At 31.9% G+C, this 27,559-nt stretch overlaps 3 protein-coding genes across 5 annotated transcripts; all 3 read left to right on the top strand.

Annotated features, from left to right (window-relative positions):
- Positions 1–965: 965 nt before the first annotated feature.
- LOC111704814 (uncharacterized) lies at positions 966–2,949 on the top strand (the record flags this gene model as incomplete). Its single annotated transcript, XM_023477164.1, has 3 exons — positions 966–1,340; positions 2,230–2,479; positions 2,823–2,949. Coding segments are annotated over 3 exons (752 nt in total), but the record flags the coding sequence as incomplete, so codon positions are not given.
- A 317-nt stretch (positions 2,950–3,266) lies between these two features.
- LOC111704810 (uncharacterized) lies at positions 3,267–6,947 on the top strand. The gene is made up of 4 exons (XM_023477158.1): positions 3,267–4,833; positions 4,912–4,992; positions 5,870–5,978; positions 6,740–6,947. Exons 1-4 carry the CDS (start codon positions 3,292–3,294, stop codon positions 6,877–6,879), a joined length of 1,872 nt encoding a protein of 623 aa, XP_023332926.1. The 5' UTR covers positions 3,267–3,291; the 3' UTR covers positions 6,880–6,947.
- Positions 6,948–9,861: 2,914 nt separating this feature from the next.
- LOC111704812 (uncharacterized) lies at positions 9,862–27,190 on the top strand. 3 transcript variants are annotated; one of them, XM_023477161.1, is made up of 19 exons: positions 9,862–9,936; positions 12,467–12,588; positions 13,324–13,376; positions 13,593–13,967; positions 14,857–15,106; positions 15,450–15,516; positions 17,664–17,713; positions 18,465–18,585; positions 19,151–19,221; positions 20,846–21,025; positions 21,091–21,134; positions 21,625–21,672; positions 21,943–21,973; positions 22,396–22,439; positions 23,064–23,128; positions 23,480–23,512; positions 24,078–24,162; positions 25,959–26,014; positions 27,084–27,190. In XM_023477161.1, exons 1-18 carry the CDS (start codon positions 9,865–9,867, stop codon positions 26,012–26,014), a joined length of 1,767 nt encoding a protein of 588 aa, XP_023332929.1. In that variant the 5' UTR covers positions 9,862–9,864; the 3' UTR covers positions 27,084–27,190. The 3 variants fall into 3 exon arrangements, 2 of the variants coding, with proteins under 2 accessions (XP_023332929.1, XP_023332930.1); XM_023477162.1 differs by lacking the exon at positions 27,084–27,190 and having other exon boundaries at positions 25,959–26,060; XR_002765885.1 differs by lacking the exons at positions 23,480–23,512; positions 24,078–24,162; positions 25,959–26,014; positions 27,084–27,190 and adding an exon at positions 22,504–22,582.
- The last annotated feature ends 369 nt before the right edge of the window (positions 27,191–27,559 follow it).

Raw genomic sequence — 27,559 nt, 5'->3', positions numbered from 1 at the left:
TTCTCCTTATGTAAAAGAACAGCCAGCCTTGACTACCTATCTATCCTACCCTGGAATAGTATAATCACGGAAAGTTGTCCTTTTAAGGAGGAGGAGGGGGGGGGGTACAAGAACTAGGGGAGGACAGATCCCAAGTTTGAATTACAAAATTGTCATCAATGCATTTAAAAATTTTTGTTTTGTTAAAATTTTGCTTTCTTGCAGAAAGGTTATATTTCAGATTTGATTACAATATTACCCATGAAGAATGACAGATCTAAAATTTTTTTAGTCTTTTTTTTGACATCCCATAGTTCTTTGCAAACGTAAAATTGTTTTTTTTTTGTGTCAAATCATTCAGACAAAAGATAAATGCAAGATTTTTAGGTCGTCATTAAAGTGATATATTTTTTTGGTAACCCTGTATATTAACTATTGTTCTGGGAAAATATTGGTTAAAACCTAAAAGAAAAGAAATGTTACCAAATTATAATTAATATTGAAAAAGAAAATGCGAACAGAGGTTTAAACTTACGTCTTGTTAATCCCGGGATTAAGCACGTATTTTGTACTACAGTCGTATGTATCAAATCAATTAAGAATCTAAAAGTTGTCACAGTTGATATCGAGATTAAGTTTTGTAGATTAGCGATAGTAGACAGAAAAGTTTTGACCTCAGTCAATACAGAAACATCTTTATTTCTTGAATATTTGCAGTTTTATCGAGAACAATGAGAAGAAGATAAACGAGTTAAATGTTGAATCCCAAGGAAGAATTTTCACAATCTTCAAACTTTAAACTTTGAAACCTTAAAAATATTATTATTAATCAACTAATTAAAAAAAATGAAGAGAATTTGAAACTTGAATTTGGAATTTAATTAAAAAATGTTAAGACTTTAGAAACGCCTGGAATTTTTTTTTCGTGCATATTTTGCAGTATTTTTATGTATAAACAAATATTTGTCTAAATTTAATAAATCCAGAACCAAACCCTGATGAAGTAACGACCCCTAACTCTCAAATCATTCCCTGGAAGCTCATTGAATCACGGAGAGATCCGTCAGTGGAAGATCATACAGGAGAAGATCTTTCAAGAGCTGATCCAGCAAAAGATAATGATCTTCCAGCAAAAGATCATAATGAAACAGATCCTGAAGACCCCGATCAACCTTTGGAAGAAGATCCTACTTACGCTGATGACCCTACAGCAGAAGATCCTGCAAATGCTGAAGATCCAGTCGTAGAAGATCCTGAAAATGCTGAAGATCCTTCCGACCAAACTGCAGTTGAAAAAAACCTTGAAAATGATCTAAGATCTGCAGAGATTGGGGCAGCTGCTATTGTCATCACAGAGGCAGGTAAACGTATAAAGGCGGAGGCAAAATATCCGCCTGAAAATACTGCAGCGAATATTGCGATGTTTATGACAATGAAAATTTATCAAGAGCTACCTTCTGATATAGATATTTCTTTTATTAAAAATTAATAGATCATTTCATGCACTAATAAAATAAGATTTTAAAAAACTTAAAACTTTTTTTCTTTATTTTTAAAAGACTGTAGACGAAATTTCAAGTGACCCTCAGTTAATAGAGTGGGTTGTCCTTTGAACAACGGTTTTAATCTTGACAAATAATAACGTTTATATTCTTATTTTTTGATCGAAAAGTTAAAAAATTCCTATTATGGTCACTCTATGAAAATGACTTGTTGATTTTTGCAGAAAAGTCAAAGGAGAAAAAAGTCCATCATTTAACACTTTTAAGGATAGAATCCGACGATTTCTTCCTCGTTCACGCACACCTGACCCTTTAGTAAAAGTAAATTCAACCTGAAGTCTGACCGCGTCAACCTTGTTGCACCTGCTAGTCCTATTGAGTATCTGCTTTATTTACCCAATGTCCGGTCGATACAGTACAAACTGGGACCGGAAAGGTTGATCCGGCTGGGAAATTCAAATGTACAACGGCTGCCCGTGCGTTGTTACTTTGATTAAGGTTTAAAGACCTTTGTTGTGAATCGGACATGACACTCTTTTTTTTAAAATAGGTTTACTTGAAATAAAGTGTGCAGTCCCTTTAGGTTGCTAAAAGTGTATCATCAACTTGACACATTTTATAACTCTAAACTTCAATTTTTTTAAAATCCATCAAATAAAAAGAAACGATTTACTGATTGCAATAAGCACGGGTCAAACAGAAAACAGGATTGGTTTAGAAATAATAATGTTTCCAAATATAATTGTAGACGAGGAGAACATTGATCCGGAGAAGAACCACAATCTTAACTTTGCCACTGTTCACAGAAAACTCAGGAATGCTCCCCGAGTTCAAACTTCTCAGAATGCGGCTCAGAAGAAAATGAAAAATGTTAAGGATATACACCGAGAGCAGACATCCTCAAAATCCACCTATAAACCTAACCCGGAGAAGCAGTACCCGGAAAGAAAGAACGGAAAAGATCTATATCAGGCTGGAGAAGGAGAAGAGGAATTAAGGTTTTTAGCTTAATTTCTCTTTTTAAAAGGATTGTTTACTGTAATTTCATGTGACAATGAGGAAGATCTCGTCGGTCTTATTTCTTGAAATGAGATTAATCCGGTCGATCTCTTCTACTTCGATACACGAGTCATTCCTTTTAAAACACTTCAACCAAAAAATGCTAATTTTAAGATAGAAAAACAAGAAATCTCCGTCAATATTTCTCAAACAAAGGTCTAACAGCGATCGATGTGAATCGGAAATTACGTCAACCTTAAATAAAAAAATTAGAAACAGATTTAGCACCTTAATTCTAAACTTTACGCATACAAAGTATATTTTTTAAAAATGTGGTTTCAGAGCAGCATCACTGACGCAGACTGAAGATAACCCTGTTCACTTTATTCATTCAACTCCGAGAGAGCAGGTTTATACGTTTAAAGGGATTATAGACGTTATTTCAAGTGACCCTCATGACCTTCATTGAAGAGTGACATAACTGATTCAAAACTGATTTTCAACCTTTATCTGAACAATAATGTGAAAGATATCGTCGTTTTTCTAGGTTTTTCGAGCTTTTTCTAGGTTTTTCTAGGGTTTTCTAGGTTTTTCTAGGGTTTTCTAGGTTTTTCTATGTTTTTCTAGTGTTTTCTAGGTTATTCTAGGTTTGTCTAGGGTTTTCTAGCCTCAAATTATCCTTTCATTCTCAATATAAATCCTTTCATTCTCAATATATATCCTTACATTCTCAATATATATTCTCCAAGATTAGAATTAACCTTTAGCATTTTCCGGTCATCTAGGTTCAGTTCATCTCTCAAGGTTCAAGATGAGGGTTGGTATAGTTCTCCTCGTTCTAACCGTCTCTACTCAGGGTTCTATTAAACTTCTGGCAAATATTGCTGAGCATAAGTTGAACCTACTTGAAGCAATTTTAGATGCTAAGGTTAGGTTGCTGTCAGGTCTAGGCAACCATATCCTAGACCAGGTGGAGAATAAGGCGCACATACTCGGCAACCTCGGCAGGACTGCTCTCGACACTGTCGGGGACGTTGTTGATGCTAAAGAAGATTTGGTTTACGAGATCGCAGATGTTTTAGGATCTTCAGTCCCCAGGTTGGGCTCTGCTTTGTATAATACTGGAGCAAGGAAGTTTGAAGCTAAAACCAGGTTGGTTGGAGGGGTTAAGGATGCTCTAGTAGACACTTTATACTCTAAACTTGGACTTTATCCCTCGAATGAAGCCATCTACCCTGGAATCACCTATCCTGAACCTATATACCCCGAACCCACTTACCCTGGACCCAATCCCAATCCCATTGATGATTGCACCCAAGAGGTTTGGGAAACCCTGCCCAACGGAGAAGTTGTCGTTGTTAGAAAAAATATCTGCGGAACTGAGACCCCTGTTGTTCAGTCCACTACAACAACACGACTACCAACTATATCAACAACTACAAGACGGCCAACTCCACAGACAACAACAGGACGGCCAACAACAACAACAGCAGATCCGTGCACACAGGAGGTTTGGGAGACATTACCTAACGGAGAAGTTGTTGTTGTTCGTAAGAACGTTTGTGGAACTGAGACAACAACTTCATATAAACCATCAACAACAACAAGACCATACATTATACCAACAACAACACAAAGAACCACAACAACTAGACGGCCAACAACAACCACTACAACAGATCCTTGCACTCAAGAAGTTTACGAGACACTACCTAGCGGAGAAATTGTTGTTGTACGTAAAAATATTTGTGGCACTGAGACAACAACACCTAAGACTACTTCAACAACACCATATGCTCGACCAACAACAACCAGAAGAACAACAACACAGACAACAACAGATCCCTGCACTCAAGAGGTTTGGGAGACACTGCCTAGCGGAGAAATTGTTGTTGTCCGTAAGAATATTTGTGGCACTGAGACAACAACACCTAAGACTACATCAACAACACCTTATGTTCGACCGACAACATTCAGAAGAACAACAACACAGACAACAACAGATCCCTGCACTCAAGAGGTTTGGGAGACACTACCAAGTGGCGAGGTTGTTGTTATTCGAAAGAATATTTGCAACACTGATGAAACTACAACAACAACAACAACATTCCCGTTCCTGGAAACAAGTGGTGTTGTAAACACAGATAGTTGTACACAAGAAATCTGGGAGAAGCTGCCAAATTCACAGTTTCTAGTTGTACGGAGGAACATCTGCCGGGCGGACTTCGACCGAAGGCGGAGAGATGTCTCCGATGATTACTGCACGGCGGAGGTTTATGAAAAATTAGATAACGGCGAATTCGTTGTTATCAGGAGAAACACCTGTCACTCTGCCTGCTTTAGGGATATCGAGGTAAACAGGTTTTTTGAAATATTAAACGAAATTTTTAAATTTTTTTCAATTTTTGAATTTTTATTTTTTTATTTTCAGGAAAATCAGGAGGAATGTGAGGATGAGGAGGAGTGTATTATTAAGAAAGATCTTCAATGTGAAAAAAATGCAACAAAAGAGGTAAAGTTCAAATTTATCTTATAAGTATAGAATGAAGAGGTAAAGTTAGAATTTACCAATAAGAGTAGAACTATAGGAGGTAAAAATGTATTAATGAAAGTAGAGGTAAAGTTTAAATTTATCAATGAGATTAGAACTTAGGAGGTAAAGTTCAAATTTATCAATGAGATTAGAACTTAGGAGGTAAAGTTTAAATTTATCAATGAGATTAGAACTTAGGAGGTAAAGTTCAAATTTATCAATGAGATTAGAACTTAGGAGGTAAACTTTAAATTTATCAATGAGATTAGAACTTAGGAGGTAAACTTTAAATTTATCAATGAGATTAGAACTTAGGAGGTAAAGTTCAAATTTATCAACAAGAGTAGAATTAAGGAGTTAAACTTAAAATTTATTAAGAAGGAGGTATTGTTCGAATTTATCAATGAGAGTAGAAGTAAAGTTTAAATTTAGCAATGAGAGTAGAATGAAGGAGTTAAACTTAAAATTTATCAATAAGGAGTTATTGTTCGAATTTATCAATGAGAGTAGAGGTAAAGTTTAAATTTAGCAATGAGAGTAGAATGAAGGAGTTAAACTTCAAATTTATCAATAAGGAGGTATTGTTCGAATTTATCAATGAGAGTATTACTAAAAAGGTTGTGTTCACTGTTTGAAAACTTTATTGAAAATACAATATTCTTGGCAGAACTAATGATCGGACCAAAGTAATTACAATTTACCAAATGTTGTTAGGTTTTTATAAAACTTGTTCTAGAACTATCTTAATACGTCACAGTAAAATGTAAACAACAATGTTCCGTCTCCTTAGTTCTATACCCCCTTGGAACCTTTTTTCTTGTTTGTGAACATGTTTACTAACATTGCCGAACACTAGGTGTGTATAACGAAGCAAGAGTGTATGCCGGGCAGATGTCAGCAGATCTTGAAGAATTCTTGTGTCCGAGGTGTTTGTAAAACTGATCTTGTCAATGTCTGCGCGGATGGTGAGTTATTTTTTAAATATTTTTCAGTAATTTTAATTTAACCCATTTGTGACAATCAAGTTACTTTTCACCTTTGAAATAATCTCCAAATAGATTAAACTTATGCAATATTAATATTAGTGTTACAGAGAATTTTATAGGCCCTCTAAAGAAAAAGATAAGAAAGCCCTAAAAAAATTCTTAAATTGCATAATCCCGACAAACCCCAGGAGCGTTTTACAGATTAAAAACAACTTTGGCGTAAATTGTTTACTTTTAAGAAAATCATTCTTTGAAACTATTTCGCTGCGAGTGCGACACTGCATATTCAAAATCGAGAGTGTGGGGGGCTATCAGTGGAGGGAGGGGGGGGGGGATATTCAAATGTATCAAAGAATTTACTTAAACATTTTTGAGAGCCGTTAGGTTTAAGTGGGGGAAATGAGATTTAAAGTAGGAAGGGGAATTTATCGACACCTTCTCTCCCATCACTCTTCATAGTTTTATTTGATGAATAATTAATATATTATCTAAATATCTACTGAATAATTTATATATTGTCTAGATATCTACTGAATAACTACTATATTATCTAGATATCTACTGAATAACAAATATATTGTCTAGATATCTACTGAATAACTACTATATTGTCTAGATATCTACTGAATATCTACTATATTATCTAGATATCTACTGAATAACTCATATATTATCTAGATATATACTGAATAACTACTATATTATCTAGATATCTACTGAATAACTACTATATTATCTAGATAACTGCTCCGATGTAGAGGAGTGTAGCGAGGTGCCTGATGACTCCAAGTGCGAAGTGAAGGAGGAGAAGGAGTGCAAGATGGTTCCTGTCTGCAGAACTGTCAAGAAAACCAACACAAAGTACGTCTGCAGAAAATAAATCAAAAATAATAATTTAAATAATTATTATAACATTCATGCAGATTGTATTGTAAATATTTAGATAAAACTCGGCATGTTTTGGTGAAAAATTTGGTTTAAAATTCTAACGTATGTAATTTCAAACATTTTCTGGGAATTTTGTATCTAACATTTTTTCAAAATTATAGACTTCAGCTTAATTATAATACCCCCCTCTCCTCAAGTTAAAAAATTACAAGTTTTACAGTTTAAATTTGATTTCCCTCATTGCAAAATTATTGCATGTTCAGTTCAATGTAATATTTCTATTGCAATAATGAAATTGTTAATTATAAATCATAAAATCGTATGGATTTTAATGATTGTGATAAAATATATCGATTGTAAAAAGTTTTAAAATGAAAATATATTTTCAAAGTTTGTTTGTATAAAAAAATAAATGGTTGGAAAAATGAAGTGGTAAAAATAATTCTGAAATTAATTTTAGCTTGAAATTTAGATGACTTAAAGGAGAGGAATATTAACAAATCAAAAACATTTAAATAATGTATATGTATTCATTTTATTAAAACATATATTTAGTCAATTGTTACATGTCGATATATTTTTTAAGTATCGACGATTTATTAATTTGTTACTTGCCGATTATTTCGATAAAAATCGCCGTTATACTTTCATCTGATGTCTATGTCTTGACGAAATGAAGCGGTGTTCAGTTGGACTAGCTAGTAGCTATATCCTGTATTTGTATTATCATAAATTTCTTTAGTGAACATTCCCTTTAAGGATGTATCTATATATGTATATATACATAAAGTTGAAATCTCTGCTTGTCTGTTTGTTTGTATGCCCGATCATAACTCAGGAATCCCTTGACCGATTTGCCTCAAATTTTATTGGAGAACTACGGAAATGTTCTTAGCTTAGTTGTGAGATTCTAAGTTGAGTAATTGTAATTTACGACGAAGCGCGGGTAAACGGCGGGAGCACCTATGAGTATGAGTCGCCTGGGTTCTAAAGCTAGTATTGTATATTCCATGTCAAGGGTTCAATATGTACTGTAAAGACACATAATCCTTTAGACCTTCTCCCCCTCTTCTTGTAAAAAGATCCCCCTGGTTAGAATCTGGTGTGTTGTTATGTCTACCCTAGAGCTATACTTATAGAATAAACAGTGTGCTGGGAATATAAAGAAACTGGAAACTTTGTTTATAAACAACAAAACAGTCAGAATATACAAATACATATGTAAAACTGCATAGATAGTTAGATAGGTAGATACAAGAAAGGTAGATAGGTAGATAGGTAGATAGATAGATAGATAGGTAGATAGGTAGATAGGTAGATAGGTAGATAGGTAGATAGGTAGATAGGTAGATAGGTAGATACAAGAAAGGTAGATAGGTAGATAGGTAAATACAAGATAGGTAGATAGGTAGATAGGTAGATAGGTATATAGGTAGATAGGTAGATAGGTAGATACAAGAAAGGTAGATAGGTTGATAGATAGATAGGTAGATAGGTAGATAGTAGATAGGTAGATAGATAGGTAGATAGGTAGATAGGTAGATAGGTAGATAGGTAGATAGGTAGATAGGTAGATAGGTAGATAGGTAGATAGATAGATAGGTAGATAGGTAGATAGGTAGATAGGTAGATAGGTTGATAGGTATATAGGTAGATAGGTAGATAAAAAGATGTTCCCAAGAGTAGTTTCCCAAGTGGCAACCTCCCAAATGTGTAATATACAAAGCGGCAACTTCCCAAGTCTATCCTAGCCGCAGCGCTCGGCCCCCTAACCTATTCTAGCCGCAACTTGTCACTTGGGAAGTCACCCTTGGGAATATACCTTTGGGATAATACCTAACACCGATAAGAGGATAGGTAGATAGGTAGATAGGGAGATTGGTAGCTAAGTTTCAACATTTAATACTAATATATGATTTCCATTTCTCGTCCTGATAATTACTGAAAATATGTGTCGTAATATTTTTATTATTATAATCTATAATTATTAATTAAATATTTCTAAAAATAGATTTTGGTAGATACTTAATTTGATCATATTTGTTGCTGAAGCAACTTGATATTGAATAGAGAAATAAACATTAAGAAAGCTAAATTTTTATCAGACTTATTGTATCTACACAGTTAATTTAATATCATGCATCAACTTTTGAGACCAGACATTTTCTGTAGCCATTTACATGAAGATTTGAAAACTAAAATGCACTTTAATTCGATATTTGTGTCCGAAAATGCATATTTTAGTTCACAGTGCAAGCAGGGGTTTGTAAGTATTTAGATAAGGATGGATGAGGATTGGAACCTGATCTAATTACTCCGGGTAGTACTCACAACACAGGAGAAGGTGGGAGTTTCCATACCTGGAAAACAATTCAGTTCTTATCAGATATCAGTTCTTATGTGATCATAGTTTTCAATTAAATATTAAGATTCTACACTCAACATTTTGTACGTAACATCGTAATTTATTTAAATCAATTCGAAAAGTTCAAAATTCTGAACCGAATGTTAAGAATGTCTCACAAATCTTTATATACCTAACGTTATATTCGTTGTTTCAAAGTGTCTTCTGTAAGTTCGACATCAAGATCAAAATGCTATGGTTTTTTCTAACAGTGTAAAATGTCCTTAAATGATAGATGAAATATTTGTTCAATCTAGCCGCAGCGCTCGGCCCCCTGGTCTATCCTAATCGTGGTGCTTTGCCTCAAATGTAGTCTGTGGCATTTCATGAGTCATAAGGCCTATCCAACCCTTAATAATTTAAATTATCTGTAATTTATAATAATTATGGCAAATTTTTCTATTATGGTAAATGTAACCATTATAGAAAGTGTATCTTCTGGCAAGTGTTACTTATGGCCAATGCGTTATGGGAAGTGTAATTATGGCAAATGTGATTATAGAAATCATAATATAAAAGATGAAGCTTTAATATCTAAATTGTATTTTTCCTATAACCTGAAAGTTTAGAAACATGTTTATATTCCGCTCTGGAAGGAATTATGGTTCCTATATTGTCAATGAGAAACCAGACATCAGTTTCAAGGAAACCAATATTTCCTTTCAATATTCTTTCCCAATATCTTTTCAATATATATTCTTTCATTCTCAATATATATCCTTTCATTCTCAATAGATATTCTTTCATTCTCAATATATATCCTTTCATTCTCAATATATATTCTTTCATTCTCAATATATATCCTCTCATTCTCAATATATACATATATTCTTTTATTCTCAAGGTATATACTTTCATTCTAAATAAATATACTTTAATTCTCGATAAATATCGTTTCATTCTGAATATATATCCTTTCATGTTCAATATATATTCTTTATTCTCAATATATATTCTTTCCATATCATTTCATTCTTAATATATATCCTTTCATTCTGAATAGAAACCTTTTCATTCTCAATATATATCCTTTCATTCTCAATATAAACCCTTTCATTCTCAATATATATCCTTTCATTTTCAATATATATCCTTTCATTCTCAATATATATCCTTTCATTCTCAATATAAACCCTTTCATTCTCAATATATATCCTTACATTCTGAATATATATCCTCTCATTCTCAATATGTCTCCTCTCATTCTCAATATGTATCCTTTCATTCTTAATATGTATCCTTTCCTTCTCAATAGGTATCCTTTCATTCTCAATATATATCCTTACATTCTCAATATATATCCTTTCCTTCTCAATAACTATCCTTTCAATCTCAATAAGTATCCTTCCATTCTTAATATATATCCGTTCGCTTTCAATATCCTTGATTCTATGTACTTTGATTCTAATGTTTATTCTTTCATTCTCAATATGTATCCTTTCATTCTCAATATGTATCCTTTCATTCTCAGTATATATCCTTTCATTCTCAATATGTATCCTTTCATTCTCAATAAAAACCCTTTCATTCTCTATATATATCCTCTCATTCTCAATATGTATCCTTTCATTCTCAATATATATCCTTTCATTCTCAATATATATCCTTCCATTCTCAATATGTATCCTTTAATTCACAATATGTATCCTTTCATTCTCAGTATATATATCCTTTCATTCTCAATATAAACCCTTTCATTCTCAATATATATCCTTTCATTCTCAATATGTATCCTTTCATTCTCAATATATATCCTTTCATGCTCAGTATATATCCTTTCATTCTCAATATAAACCCTTTCATTCTCAATATATATCCTTCCATTCTCAATATGTATCCTTTCATTCTCAATATATATCCTTTCATTCTCAGTATATATCCTTTCATTCTCAATATAAACCCTTTTATTCTCTATATATATCCTTTCATTCTCAATATAAACCCTTTCATTCTCAATATATATCCTTTCATTCTGAATATAAACCCTTTCATTCTCTATATATATCCTCTCATTCTCAATATGTATCCTTTCATTCTCAATATTTATCCTTCCATTCTCAATATGTATCCTTTCATTCTCAATATATATCCTTACATTCTCAATATATATCCTTTCCTTCTCAATAACTATCCTTACAATCTCAATAAGTATCCTTCCATTCTTAATATATATCCGTTCGCTTTCAATACATATCCTTGATTCTATGTACTTTGATTCTAATGTTTATTCTTTCATTCTGAATATATATCCTTTCATTCTGAATATATATCCTCTCATTCTCAATATATACATATATTCTTTTATTCTCAAGGTATATTTATTTTATTCTAAATAAATATACTTTAATTCTCAATATCGTTTCATTCTGAATATATATCCCTTCATTCTCAATACATATTCTTTCATTCTCAGTATATATCCTTTCATTGTTAATATTTATCCTTTCATTCTCAATATTTTTCCTTTCATTCTCAATATATATCCTTTCATTTTCAATATATATCCTTTCATTCTCAATATATATCCTTTCATTCTCAATATGTATCCTTTCATTCTCAATATATATCATTTCATTCTGAATATGTATCCTTTCATTCTCAATATATATCCTTTCATTCTCAATATGTATCCTTTCATTCGTAATATATATCCTTTCGCTCTCAATACATATCCTTGATTCTATGTTTTTTGATTCTCATGTATATCCTTTCATTCTCAATAATGTATCCTTCCAATCTCAATATTTATCCTTTCATTCTCAAATATATATATACTTATACCAGAGGGGATGATAGTTCTCTACCTGCGTGCTCAGTCAGCTGTACTGTACACTTACAACTGTTTACTAATTTGATATACTATTGGTTAGAATCAACTTATATAAACAAATATGCAGTGCGCACTCGGTATAGTTTATGGCCTATAAAATTAGTAAAGGATTAGCGTATATCGTCACCAATACACTATAACCTCGTTGACACATACTTCCATTTTTTTTATGGTTATTCATAATTCAGTTTTTTCTTTATTATTCCTTTTTAATCTTTATTAATTATTTTTAATCCTATATTATTTTGACTATTATTTTGACTGTACTCTTTTTGCATCTTGATTCTTGTTTTTTTAAAATTTAATTTCTTCATCATCTAAAAGGAGATGAATATTGATAATCAGGAGAGGTTTGAGAACTCCTTTTCTCCTGGAAGTAAAGGGGCCTCCCACCTCCTTCTCCTGGAGGAAGGACCACATCTCCTTCAGAAGGAAACCGTTCAATACTTCTCCAATGAATATCTTAGGTTCAAGTATCAACGATGTTTTATGGAGGTGCTGTTGATTTCTCCTTATGTAAAAGAACAGCCAGCCTTGACTACCTATCTATCCTACCCTGGAATAGTATAATCACGGAAAGTTGTCCTTTTAAGGAGGAGGAGGGGGGGGGGTACAAGAACTAGGGGAGGACAGATCCCAAGTTTGAATTACAAAATTGTCATCAATGCATTTAAAAATTTTTGTTTTGTTAAAATTTTGCTTTCTTGCAGAAAGGTTATATTTCAGATTTGATTACAATATTACCCATGAAGAATGACAGATCTAAAATTTTTTTAGTCTTTTTTTTGACATCCCATAGTTCTTTGCAAACGTAAAATTGTTTTTTTTTTGTGTCAAATCATTCAGACAAAAGATAAATGCAAGATTTTTAGGTCGTCATTAAAGTGATATATTTTTTTGGTAACCCTGTATATTAACTATTGTTCTGGGAAAATATTGGTTAAAACCTAAAAGAAAAGAAATGTTACCAAATTATAATTAATATTGAAAAAGAAAATGCGAACAGAGGTTTAAACTTACGTCTTGTTAATCCCGGGATTAAGCACGTATTTTGTACTACAGTCGTATGTATCAAATCAATTAAGAATCTAAAAGTTGTCACAGTTGATATCGAGATTAAGTTTTGTAGATTAGCGATAGTAGACAGAAAAGTTTTGACCTCAGTCAATACAGAAACATCTTTATTTCTTGAATATTTGCAGTTTTATCGAGAACAATGAGAAGAAGATAAACGAGTTAAATGTTGAATCCCAAGGAAGAATTTTCACAATCTTCAAACTTTAAACTTTGAAACCTTAAAAATATTATTATTAATCAACTAATTAAAAAAAATGAAGAGAATTTGAAACTTGAATTTGGAATTTAATTAAAAAATGTTAAGACTTTAGAAACGCCTGGAATTTTTTTTTCGTGCATATTTTGCAGTATTTTTATGTATAAACAAATATTTGTCTAAATTTAATAAATCCAGAACCAAACCCTGATGAAGTAACGACCCCTAACTCTCAAATCATTCCCTGGAAGCTCATTGAATCACGGAGAGATCCGTCAGTGGAAGATCATACAGGAGAAGATCTTTCAAGAGCTGATCCAGCAAAAGATAATGATCTTCCAGCAAAAGATCATAATGAAACAGATCCTGAAGACCCCGATCAACCTTTGGAAGAAGATCCTACTTACGCTGATGACCCTACAGCAGAAGATCCTGCAAATGCTGAAGATCCAGTCGTAGAAGATCCTGAAAATGCTGAAGATCCTTCCGACCAAACTGCAGTTGAAAAAAACCTTGAAAATGATCTAAGATCTGCAGAGATTGGGGCAGCTGCTATTGTCATCACAGAGGCAGGTAAACGTATAAAGGCGGAGGCAAAATATCCGCCTGAAAATACTGCAGCGAATATTGCGATGTTTATGACAATGAAAATTTATCAAGAGCTACCTTCTGATATAGATATTTCTTTTATTAAAAATTAATAGATCATTTCATGCACTAATAAAATAAGATTTTAAAAAACTTAAAACTTTTTTTCTTTATTTTTAAAAGACTGTAGACGAAATTTCAAGTGACCCTCAGTTAATAGAGTGGGTTGTCCTTTGAACAACGGTTTTAATCTTGACAAATAATAACGTTTATATTCTTATTTTTTGATCGAAAAGTTAAAAAATTCCTATTATGGTCACTCTATGAAAATGACTTGTTGATTTTTGCAGAAAAGTCAAAGGAGAAAAAAGTCCATCATTTAACACTTTTAAGGATAGAATCCGACGATTTCTTCCTCGTTCACGCACACCTGACCCTTTAGTAAAAGTAAATTCAACCTGAAGTCTGACCGCGTCAACCTTGTTGCACCTGCTAGTCCTATTGAGTATCTGCTTTATTTACCCAATGTCCGGTCGATACAGTACAAACTGGGACCGGAAAGGTTGATCCGGCTGGGAAATTCAAATGTACAACGGCTGCCCGTGCGTTGTTACTTTGATTAAGGTTTAAAGACCTTTGTTGTGAATCGGACATGACACTCTTTTTTTTAAAATAGGTTTACTTGAAATAAAGTGTGCAGTCCCTTTAGGTTGCTAAAAGTGTATCATCAACTTGACACATTTTATAACTCTAAACTTCAATTTTTTTAAAATCCATCAAATAAAAAGAAACGATTTACTGATTGCAATAAGCACGGGTCAAACAGAAAACAGGATTGGTTTAGAAATAATAATGTTTCCAAATATAATTGTAGACGAGGAGAACATTGATCCGGAGAAGAACCACAATCTTAACTTTGCCACTGTTCACAGAAAACTCAGGAATGCTCCCCGAGTTCAAACTTCTCAGAATGCGGCTCAGAAGAAAATGAAAAATGTTAAGGATATACACCGAGAGCAGACATCCTCAAAATCCACCTATAAACCTAACCCGGAGAAGCAGTACCCGGAAAGAAAGAACGGAAAAGATCTATATCAGGCTGGAGAAGGAGAAGAGGAATTAAGGTTTTTAGCTTAATTTCTCTTTTTAAAAGGATTGTTTACTGTAATTTCATGTGACAATGAGGAAGATCTCGTCGGTCTTATTTCTTGAAATGAGATTAATCCGGTCGATCTCTTCTACTTCGATACACGAGTCATTCCTTTTAAAACACTTCAACCAAAAAATGCTAATTTTAAGATAGAAAAACAAGAAATCTCCGTCAATATTTCTCAAACAAAGGTCTAACAGCGATCGATGTGAATCGGAAATTACGTCAACCTTAAATAAAAAAATTAGAAACAGATTTAGCACCTTAATTCTAAACTTTACGCATACAAAGTATATTTTTTAAAAATGTGGTTTCAGAGCAGCATCACTGACGCAGACTGAAGATAACCCTGTTCACTTTATTCATTCAACTCCGAGAGAGCAGGTTTATACGTTTAAAGGGATTATAGACGTTATTTCAAGTGACCCTCATGACCTTCATTGAAGAGTGACATAACTGATTCAAAACTGATTTTCAACCTTTATCTGAACAATAATGTGAAAGATATCGTCGTTTTTCTAGGTTTTTCGAGCTTTTTCTAGGTTTTTCTAGGGTTTTCTAGGTTTTTCTAGGGTTTTCTAGGTTTTTCTAGGGTTTTCTAGGTTTTTCTATGTTTTTCTAGTGTTTTCTAGGTTATTCTAGGTTTGTCTAGGGTTTTCTAGCCTCAAATTTGTTTATTCTGATAATTCCCTTTATATCTTCTGTAGATTGCTCTGCAGTATAGAAATGCACATGCCACGTTTATGGAGAAATAGATATCTAATTCATTCTGGATCAAACAAAGCTTTTAAGGGCACTGTTGTGAATCGGAACATGCCGTCCCATTAATGAGAGCAAGTTCAAATTACGTGTACAGTCCCTTTAATGAAGAGTTAGTTCAAATTACGTGTACAGTCACTTTAATGGAGAGTTAGTTCAAATTACGTGTACAGTCCCTTTAATGAGAGTTAGTTCAAATTACGTGTACAGTCCCTTTAATGGAGAGTTAGTTCAAATTACGTATACAGTCCCTTTAATGGAGAGTTAGTTCAAATTACGTGTACAGTCCCTTTAATGGAGAGTTAGTTCAAATTATGTGTACAGTCCCTTTAATGGAGAGTTAGTTCAAATTACGTGTACAGTCTTTTTAATGGAGAGTTAGTTCAAATTACGTGTACAGTCCCTTTAATGGAGAGTTAGTTCAAATAACATGTACAGTCCCTTTAATCAAGTTCCTGTTTTCTTGTCCCAAACATTCTCAATGAAATGATTACACGCCTGAAAGTTTTCTACTTTATATCTTTGCAACTTGATGTCGTAAACCTTTCATATTTCAAACAAGAAGTTCTGGTAGATCAAAAAGTGAAAGTTTAAAATACTAAAAGTTAACACCATCGTGTCCTAAAAATATTAGGATTAAAAATTTAAAATTTAAGGGTTTTTTCAGTTCCTTTAACCGAACATTATTTACATGCTAAAATTTGATGTAATTTATCAGGTTTGGTATCAACTTAGTACAGTTAAATACACAATACTAATTCTTCTTTTCATTAAAGTGGCTGGATTTAGAGAGATTTTACAGTTTTAACGGTTTTAAGAACATTAGAATGATTGAAACTTGAAAGTGAACAAGAAAATGAGCAGAATGTTAATTTAACGATGCCAGACAATATTTTGATGGATTACTTCCTCTAAACAGACAACTTCTATTCTTGGTTACAAAGGGTGCACTGAACAATACAGGGTGACCTACATCGCACAATAGATTGTTCTAAATTAAAAAGTAAAGTGATTCTGCATTTTTGTTTGCAAATTTACGCAACAAGACAAATTGCAACTTGATATGATTCACCCTGTACATGAATCTAGTAGCAGTATACTAATTATATAGATATGATGAATAGAAACATTGTTCATTGTTTAGTAGATATTGGGGTATACAAATACAATATATTCACATTGTACAATATATTAGTCTTTATCAGAAACAGATATAGAAAGAAAACGATGTTTGTATATTATATTATATTATATTATATTATATTATATTATTTATTATTATTCTTTATATAATCATGCATGTCTGTACAGCTCTAATGTTTCATCTATGTGGAGATTTTATCCTTTATAGTCTGTGATAGACTGAAATAGTCTTTAGTAGTCAGTTGTAATCTGTACTAGTCAGTAATAGTCTATATTAGATTGTAGTAGTCTGTAGTATTCGGTATTAGTCTGTAATAGTAATTATGTACTAGACTGCAGTAACCTGTCGTAGTCTGTAGTAGTTTTATTTTAGTAGTCTGCAGAAGTCCATAGTAGTTTGCATAGTAGTCTGAAGTAGTCTGCAGAAGTCCATAGTAGTCTAAAGTAGTCTGCAGAAGTCCATAGTAGTTTATCGTAGTATAAAGATCTATAGGATACTAGTCTTTATTTATAGTCTTTCAAACTTCTAACTGTCTTTTTAAACACGAAAAAAAATCAATAAGCTAGGAAAATTATTTATTTATTTTTAATTTTTTTTTATTTATAAATTAGTGATTTAATTATTTTAGGAGTTGGAAGATGATAATAGAACCCTGCATACTCCTAATATTGCTGTTAGGAAAGAGAAACTAAAATATAAGATGAACTTGTAAATTCAAAATTTTTTGTTTCATTAATCAAACTATGAGAACTATTAATTTTATAAAAACTATAAACTATAAGAATGAAAAGTTTCTAAACTCTATCAATTTTTGGACATCCACTAGGATCGAAAATTCAATTTGAAGTTATCTTTAAAAATTTGAAAGTTTTTGTGGGAGGGACAATGTATCTCATTTAGGATCAATTGCCATACTGATAATACAACTAATACTAGAGTTTTAATATTTTTATAAATCTATTGATTTAGTATTTATTATAGATATAATAATGATCAATGATCACAGCACTAAAAAAATGACATTCACTGATGCAAAAAATATATTTTGATTTGTTAAAAAAAATGCTCTAAGTGCATAAACAGTTTAATATGAACCAATCAGTGCTCGCTGATTTATCAGTTCGGTCCTTGACCCAACAAACTTTGACTTTTGATCACAATTCGACCTATTACACATATATTTTTCGCTTTTTCTCTCTTGTATATTTTTGTCGGAAAATACGTTTTAAATGAAACAGTTCACTTAGACATCTCTGTAAGTTTAAAGATGGTTGAATTATATAGACGAATCGTGAATGAATTTAAATGGAAAAAACTGAACAATATATCCAGGAAATGGTTAGACTGGAAGAAAGTGTTAGCCATTTCTCACAGAGTGTTCGATAAATCGATCCAAGGAATAAAACAAAAAATAAGTTTTAATTTCTAGTTTGCCGGTGGACAGCTGTATGTTTAGTGAGATCCTAGAGGAGCTAGATATACCAGAGAACCCAGAGTCTAGTAATAAACCATCGGAGAAGAGAACTGTAACTTTTGATCCTATCGTTCAGGAATACTCAGCAAATCATAAAATTATAGAAATAGAAGAATTAATGGGACTGTAAGTGTAATTTCAAGTGACCCTTCATGCAAACATGACAAAGCCCGATTCACAACGATACCCTTAAAAGCTCTGTCTGATTAACTATGAATTAGATATCAAAGTTATAATATTGAAGACTGATTATTTCTAATTGTGGGTTAAAAGTGACTTGTGCATTTCTACTGCAGGAAAACATGTAGGAATTGGCATAATTAAATACTTTTAAACCTGGAGAAAACCAATAATGTCTTTCACATTATTGATTAAATAAAGTTTATAAAAGTACCGTTGTGAATTGGACATTGCCATCTTTGCAAAGAGGTTATCTTGAAATTATAGTCCCGGTAAGAGACGAAACTATTAATAATCCTGGCTGCAGCTCAAAAAGTTTTAAATTATTAAAAGCCCTAAAATTTAATTAAAATGGAATTTGTAGTGTAAAAGCTTTAAAAATTCTATTAAAATGCATATTTTTAAAAAGTTTTTCTTAAAATTAATCTAAAAAGAGAAAATAAAGAAATTTATTATGTTAGAGTATGTCGGCTAACGAATCGACGGAGAAAAAGAAGAAAGGAAAAAGGTCGAACAGAAAGGAAGATGCCAGGTAGTGAAAAGTTACCGTAAAGAGACTATATATGGAATTTCAAGTGTAATAAGATAATGATATAGGCTAGACAGAGAAGAAAATTGACAGAATTTTATCATTTTCAAGGTATAAAAACGACTATACATTTCAGGAGACATTAGTTCCAAAACTAACACTTGGCCCATTTCTAACATTGAGTGTTAGAAATGGGCACAAATTAAAGACTGGGGTTTTAGGATCACAACCCATATCCAGAGTAAAAGTCGATAGTAAAAACTATAACCAACATTTTATTAAACATCACAAGGACAACAATTCCCAATTTAAAACTATTTTCTTAAATCAAAATTATAAAAGGAGTTCTTTTTATATTAAACCCCTTGACCGTTTTTAAGACAATGTCAGGTTTTCCATTTTCGAACATATCCTGAATTTTAATCATTGTCGCGTTTTCGAGACAAACCCCACTTTCCCGTTTTTAAGTATAATCCGAAATTCAAAACAAAACAGATTTTCATAACTTAAAAATTAAATCAATGCAAGTAAAAACTATCTTATGATACCTAAATTATCTGCTGAATTATATTTAGTTTTCACATTTTATTTGTTAAATAAAAGAATAAAGTTGATTTAGTTTACTGCATTTTAAACTATCAATTTCCCGCATTATACTAGTTAAATTTACATTGCAAGAACAAAATAAAATTAATATTTTGATTTCTCAATGCCATAATGTTGTTTTGATTACAAAAGAACAATTTGTTTTTATTTTCTATGTTGTTTATATTTATCCTTATCACAAAATCTTGTTTTGTGACGTAAGTGCGTAATTACTTGAAAATTGACAAAGATATGAATTCGAGTAAGTGTCTCAAAACGCGACATAAGCTGAAATGCGGTTTTAAAATAGGGATATGTTCGAAAATGAAATCAAGAAACATCAAAAACTAATTCTCATTCCTTATTATTAGTTTAAAGTTGACATTTTTTGTTTCAATATAAAGTTTTAGCCATTTTTATATTAAAATATGATGTAATTATGTTCAACCTGCTTGGATTTAAAAAAAAGATAACTTTGCAGATTTGACCCATTTCTAACACTCAGTGTTAGAAATGGGCCCAGGTATACCGACGTGAATTTAGTAACACCTAATAAAGAATGTGTACATAAAATTACGTCGACTACACCTTTTATGGAGAAAAATAAATAATGCATTGTGTAATGTGCTTAATGCAATAATAATATTATCTTTGCTTTGTAAAAAAAGTGTTAATTTTATTAAAATATGTGTAAGCGTCATTTCAAGCGTAATTTCAAGCGTCTCTCAAAACAAAGATGGAAATGTCCGATTCACACACAGGTATCCTTGAAACCTTTATCTGATCAATAATGTGGAGGTTATTTCAGTTTTCCAGGGTTTAAGTGTTTAATCATGATAATTCCTATATTTTGCAGTATTATTAATTCTTGTTATAAATAAAGTAAGTTGCGCATTTCTGCGTCGAAAAAGATATGGAGGAAATTCTCAAACACTTTTAAACTAGAAAAACGACAATATCTTTCACATTATTTATCAGATAAATGTTTAAAGGGTAACAATGTTGAATAATTAGAAGCTCACTTATTTGGGATTTTTTATAGGAACCACAAATCTGAGGTTTTAGATGTCAGGACGAATATCGGAGACAAGATGACGAATATCGTAGACGTGAGGACGAATATCGGAGAAGAGAGGACGGAACAAGGACAGGACGAGACAAGAGCTGAGAATGAACTGCAGCAGGGACAAATAAATAAAACCCTTGTGATTCATCAGACCAGGAAAGTTTATATTTCTTTCCCAACTTTTAAATTAAATAATTGTGAAAAGTGTTCCAATGTTGCAGGAGTCACGTGATCAGCTTGGAGAACTCTAGATACCCTGCTCTAGGTTTAATGAAATATAAATAAAAAAAATAAGAATTTAGTCTTTGCCACACACTAAAATTTGACAATCTCAATATTTGTATTGAATTGTAAAGATTATAATATTAGAAAATCAGAATTTGTGGCAAAGACGTTATTCGTTTGAATTCAAATCTAATTGAAAGTAGATAACTTGAGAGACAGTTTTAAAATTTTTATTTGTTAACTTTTACTTAAAATTTTTTTTTACATTTCAGCACTGAATTTATTCGAATTAAATATTTTCGGGATTTTCCCTTTTTTAACTAGAAAAATTGTTTTGGGGACTAGAATAGAATTTTTAATATTTAAATACTTTACAAAAAATACCCCTACACATATCAGATAATATGATTTATTTTCCAAACAAGAATATTTTTGCAAAATAAGACACGTTTAAGTTAATAGCAGATGTTTTGCAATGCATATTGCAGTTGTAATGAATAATAAAAATATATTTCTTCTCATCTCTGCAGTTATTCATAAATATACAAGTGATGGGAAGCCAAGCCACCTAACTCCAGGTTTAAAATTAGAATTTTTCGAACTGTAGGCGTAGTATGATGTTTCCTTTCATTTGCCACAAATCATGATCTTAATTATCAAAAATGTCCTAATTCAAGATCTTATTATCAATTATTAATAATGAAATATTAAAAATAAATTTGTGTACTTTTAAACTGAATTTGCTGGAAAATCAAGATTTTTGTTTTCATTTTAACAAAAAGTTAAAGAAAACGCTTTTAGAAAACTTCAAAAAACATTAAGTCATCAAAAGCTTTTATGTTCTTTAGATGTTGGAGAAATAGTGTTCCTTCATGGCAGGTGAGCTTTTTAAATAAGATTAAAGGGACTGTAAGCGTAATGTCACAGAGACAAAAACAATCATTCATAATTTCCTTTTAGGCTCCATTTAACAACAACAATAACTAGTGGTTTGAACATACAAAGCAAAACAACTTATTCTCGAAATTTTCATATTTAGCAATTAGAGACTTTTTTACACGATACTTGAACTCATTTTTATTTTGCATAAATTTTCTACTGGATCAAGAACATTCCAAGTCTATGGAAACGAGAACAGCGGAAATCTCTCTAAAAAAGCAATATGAATTTACTTGGTAAAAGAAAATCATTATTGTTACGTAATAAGTATGATTGGATTTAATTTCTTAAAACATTTGAAACAAAAATTCCCACATTTTATGATTGTTTGTTTACATTTATTGTTTATTATTGTACTGCAGGGTTAACTTTGCCTGGTACTGTGCAGAGTACAGGGGAGCAACAGGTTATTTTTTCAAGCATTTTTAAAAATAAAAAAAATTAAGAATAAAAATAAATTCGCCGTGAAGGGACTGTAGGTAGATATAAGTTCAATTGACCCTTGAGATACTGCATGCCCAATCTACGTTCTGCAAGGATACCATTTAGGTCTGTATACACCTTTATATGACTAAGCAACAACTAGGCAGAAGTTGTCATTTTCTTTCATGTTTTTCCCTTCTCTCTGCCGCATAGATCCGCAAGTGACCTGTACAGAGAAACCACAATCGAAAATTATCAAATTTTAGACAGAAAAAAAAATATGTTAATTTTTGCTTGGACAAAGCCTCTTAAAAATACGTTTTATCGGTTCCGGTGTGAATCAGACATGCCACACAACTAAAAGAAGGGTATCTTAAATGATGTGTACAGTCCCTTTAATAATCATGCTAAAAGAAGTCATTAAAAAAAAAAACAATTTCTACAGAAAATGACAAAAGTGACGTTTTCTTTCATTTTTCTTCGGCCCAACAATCAGTCATCTGCTTTCTACAAAAGTTGAAAAAGTTATTAATCTATCTATCTATCTATATATATATATATTTATCCCTGCAACTCATGTCAAGATATATATATATATTTGATCCAGGATTTATCCCTGCAACTCATGTCAAGATCCTTCCAACAGATTCCCCGCCGCAAGATGTTGCTCAGGTAAAAGCTAATTGTTGTTAAAAAATTAATTCATGTCGCTTTGCGCCACTGTTTCTTGTTCTTAGACATTTTCCTCTTTGAACTTAAGTTAATTTTTTTCATCTTTATAAATCGCAGGGTTTTTTTGTCAAAAAGAGGAAGGGGGGATTTTTTTATATTTCTGCCCACCTCCCAAAAATAATCAGTTTCCCCAAGAGAAATAAAAAATTGGGGGGGGGGGGGGGGAATGTTGTTTTTCGAAAACACATTTTCTTGATTGTCCTTTCAAAAGTTTTACCAAACTTCAACAACTTTTTCCATTATAAGCATTCTTACTTATAATTAAATGTTTTTGATTTCAAATTTTTTCAGGCAATTTGTATTACCAAATTCCTGGGAAGACAGGTAAAAGTATTTTTGAAAATAATGATGTTGGATCAAAACAAAAGCAAGCAAAAAGCCCCATTATTTTGCGAACCCGAGGAAAATAAAAATGTTGAAGGTAAAACTTAAAAACTAAATACAAGATTATTTTTTTCATCTTTGTTCACCTATGATTCAGATAAAGTATCAATGTTTATGTAAATACGTACAATGAACATGTACACTGTACTTGTACATGTAAATGGTATGTAACTACAGAGCGTGCCATATTATATTGGATTATCTCCACGCGTTAACGCAAAAATACGCTCATAATACTCTAAAAACCTAGTATTTTCTTAATGCAAATTTTTATATAAGCCTTATACAATTTTTTGAAATGGTTTATTATTTTTAAATTTTTTAATTGATCCCGAAAATCGCAATTTTAAGCTATAACAGACAAAATATGGGACACCCTGTATATATGCTTGATACATTACAAGCACAGTTTATTATAAGGTTCTGTGTGAACGTGTATTCGCTGTACACCGTACAGTGTACATGTTAATGTATGTACACTATACACTGTACGTGCACTGTACAGGTGAATGAGTTGACCGCCGAAGTTGGAGATTTGATAAGTGTTCTACGTCGAGTTAACCCTGCCTGGTTCCTCGCCAAATCACAAGGAATCATTTCACAAAATTAAAATTAATTTTTTAATTTTTTTAATCTTAATTCACAAAATTTTTAAAGCAACTGTTGACGGAATTAAAAGCACGTCCGATTTACAACGGTACTCTTGGATTCTTAAACGTTTTTTTAACAAGAAAGAATGAGATATAACTGAAATTAATTATTTTTAACTTTGGTGTCTTTACAAATAGAACTCCCAGATTTCTTCTGCAGAAACAATGAAGGAAATTGTGAGAATTAAACAATTGCTAAGCTAGAAAAACGACGATATCTTCCACGTTATTGATCAGATAAAGGTTTTTAAAGGTAACCGTGGCCCCCCATTAAGCAAAGTTGGATAATATGTAAAAACTTGAATAGTGCATGAACAGTTGTTAAAAATATGTTAACAATAGATTAACTTGGATTATTTTGAATAAAAAGATTTGGAAACGTTCGGATGGGGAAAATAAATCTTTAGAATAAGTTACGGATCCGGAATTTTTCCGGTAATTTCATATTTCCGTTGGTAAATTTTGACTAGTACCCTTCAAAAACTTTTCATAGAATCTTTTTTTATTTTACATTTTTTTTGCAAATATCATAAAGCGTTTTCAAAGAAAAATTGATATTTTACTTTTTAATATCATCGTTTTGAAGCCTTTTGTCAAATTTGTGAGCATGTCGCTGGCATCAAATAAAATAAGAAAATTAATTTTGAGAATTTTAAAGGTTTAAGATTTAATGATTTACTTTTGGGAAATTGAAACTTTCTCTTTGAAATTGATTTCTAAGTTAATTAATCCAGGTTTAAGTTTGCAGCTTAATTCTTTAATTAAATTTAGTTCATTTCAGTTGGAATATATTATTCTATATTTCTCTCTTGTAGAGAGTTCATTTTAGTTGGTTCAACCATAATATTTCTCATTCAAGAAACTAGTTTCATCCTCCAGCCATTTTGCTTTTCAGTTTTTAACCAATTTTTTCGTGCTTAAAGAATAAAATATGTTTTGAAAAAGTGCGTAGTATACTTTAGGGAGTAAGCATTTTATGAATAAAGGGAAAAAAAAGATTTCTTCTTTCAATCTTGAAAAATTTAAGCAGAGACAATATTTCTTTTTAAAAACTTGCTTCATACATAAAGGGGCTAAAATTAATTGTTATTTTCGATACTGAGCTTAAAATAATACGGACTTTAAATGTGAGAATATATTGTAAATGTAATATAAAAATAAAATATAGAAGATGAAAATAAATATACTTCATCTTCCCACTATCAGCGTCAGGTTTTTTTATTGGAAATATTAATTCATATCTCAAACTAAATGACCGCTCTGCGTGTAAAAACAAAAAAATATTTCTATAAATTACATACGAGGTTTCGAGATTTTTATAATTACTAATTATATTGATTGCATTATATTATTATAAATGGAAACGGCGCAGAGCATTCTGAATTACAGCATTGTTAGCATGTTTGTTTATAATGCCTCCGCCCACCCTCCCCATCCACTAATAACAATATTCGAGGATTTATCCAGTGCACTGACACTGTCCTGATTTGCATTCTGTACAAATACTGTACAAATTGATCTAGCTGCCCAGAATTCGGCACGGTACTTTAAATAAACAACAGTTTACAGTGCCTGCCCCCCCCCCCTGCCTTTTGTAGATACTTAAAGAATGTTGAAGAAAAGACATGAATCTGATAAGCTCCTGCTACTCCAGCTTCTCCTGCCCACCACGAAATCAGTTTAAACCTGATTTAGATTTTGCTCCGTCCTTAATTATTGAGACTTGAAATGATTAGGCAAGGTTGGGTTCATCCCAGCACAGAACCTAGAGATTATCTCAGGGAGTACTTAGGTATACAGGGTGGATAAACCTAGAGATTATATCAGGGAGTACTTAGGTATACAGGGGGGATAAACCTAGAGATTAGCTCAGGGAGTACTTAGGTATACAGGGGGGATAAACCTAGACATTATCTCAGGGAGTACTTAGGTATACAGGGGGATAAACCGAGATAATATCTCAGGGAGTAGTTAGGTATTCAGAGTGGGATATAACTTAGAGATAATCTCAGGGAGACTCAGGTATACAGGGGGATAAACCTAGATATTATCTCAGGGAGTACTTAGGTATACAGAGTGGAATATAACCGAGAGATTATCTCAGGGAGTACTCAGGTATACAGGGGGGATAAACCTAGATCATATCCCAGGGAGTACTTAGGTATACAGGGGGGATATAACCTAGAGATTATCTCAGGGAGTACTCAGGTATAATGGGGGGATAAACCTAGATATTATATCAGGGAGTACTCAATTATACAGAGCGGGATAAACCTAGATATTATCTCAGGGAGTACTTAGGTATACAGGGGGAATAAACCTAGATATTATATCAGGGAGTACTCAGGTAAACAGAGGGGATAAACCTAGAGATTATTTCAGGGAGTTCTCTGGTATACAGGGGGGATAAACCTAGAGATTATATCAGGGAGTACTTAGGTATACAGGAGGGGATAAACCTAGATAATATCTCAGGGAGTACTCAGGTATACAGGGGGGATTAACCTAGATAATATCCCAGGGAGTGCTTAGGTATAACAGAGTGGGACATAACCTAAATAATATCTCAGGGAGTACTCCCTGAGATTATCTCATGGTTATATCCCACTCTGTATACCTCAGTTTAAAGGGAAGGTTCGCAGTAAATATAAACTAGCAAATGACGGTTTAAAAAATTACTCTTTTTAGAAAACCTAAAAAAGTCTCGTCATTTAAAATATTTTTCACAAAAGATTTCTCAGTTGATTTGCCATGCTTTCAAGCATTTGATGTAAAAATGCATATATAAACATAATTGGTAAGCATGACAATATTTACTCCCAACTATGAATGTTTAAAAATACAACGCATTTCTAATTTAGAAAAAAAGATTCAACTGAATACAGACAATCAACTAGAGCCTGGTAGCGTGAAAATATAGTTTTTTCAGAGAAATAATTGTAAAATATTATTATATAATAATATACATCTTTTTTATTTATTGTTTTGATAGAAATTATGATTCTAATAAATCAAAAAGATAAACTTTTGATTTGAAGTTTTTAATGTTTTGAATAAGTACAAATTACAAATTATTTCTATTGGAAATTAAAAAAAAAAAAAAAATGTTCCTTACTTTAGTTTAAACTGAATTATACATATTACATACAGACTCATTTGACAATGTACGTCGTATATTGTATTCACTAAATTTGATTAGAGAAATAATGATTCAATTTCTTAATTTTTAACAATTCCTACGTTTAGTTGTTTTGTTATACACAGCTAGTCCGCAGAACTTACCATAACAATTGGATTATCTTAAAACTTTAACGCCAAATTACGTAGAGAAACCAAT

This window comes from Eurytemora carolleeae, unplaced genomic scaffold (assembly GCF_000591075.1).
Source record: "Eurytemora carolleeae unplaced genomic scaffold, Eaff_2.0 scaffold632, whole genome shotgun sequence".
In the NCBI taxonomy this organism is placed as follows: domain Eukaryota; kingdom Metazoa; phylum Arthropoda; class Copepoda; order Calanoida; family Temoridae; genus Eurytemora; species Eurytemora carolleeae.
This window is presented reverse-complemented; position numbering and strand designations above follow the sequence as displayed.

Coding starts and splice junctions, on each gene's coding strand:
- LOC111704810 (XM_023477158.1), top strand. CDS start 3,292: ATGAGGGTTGGTATAGTTCTCCTCGTTCTAACCGTCTCTACTCAGGGT. Junction 4,993..5,869: donor AAAAAAATGCAACAAAAGAG/GTAAAGTTCAAA, acceptor GCCGAACACTAG/GTGTGTATAACGAAGCAAGA. Junction 5,979..6,739: donor TGTCAATGTCTGCGCGGATG/GTGAGTTATTTT, acceptor TATATTATCTAG/ATAACTGCTCCGATGTAGAG.
- LOC111704812 (XM_023477161.1), top strand. CDS start 9,865: ATGTTTATATTCCGCTCTGGAAGGAATTATGGTTCCTATATTGTCAAT. Junction 9,937..12,466: donor AACCAGACATCAGTTTCAAG/GAAACCAATATT, acceptor ATTGATAATCAG/GAGAGGTTTGAGAACTCCTT. Junction 15,107..15,449: donor GAAGGAGAAGAGGAATTAAG/GTTTTTAGCTTA, acceptor ATGTGGTTTCAG/AGCAGCATCACTGACGCAGA.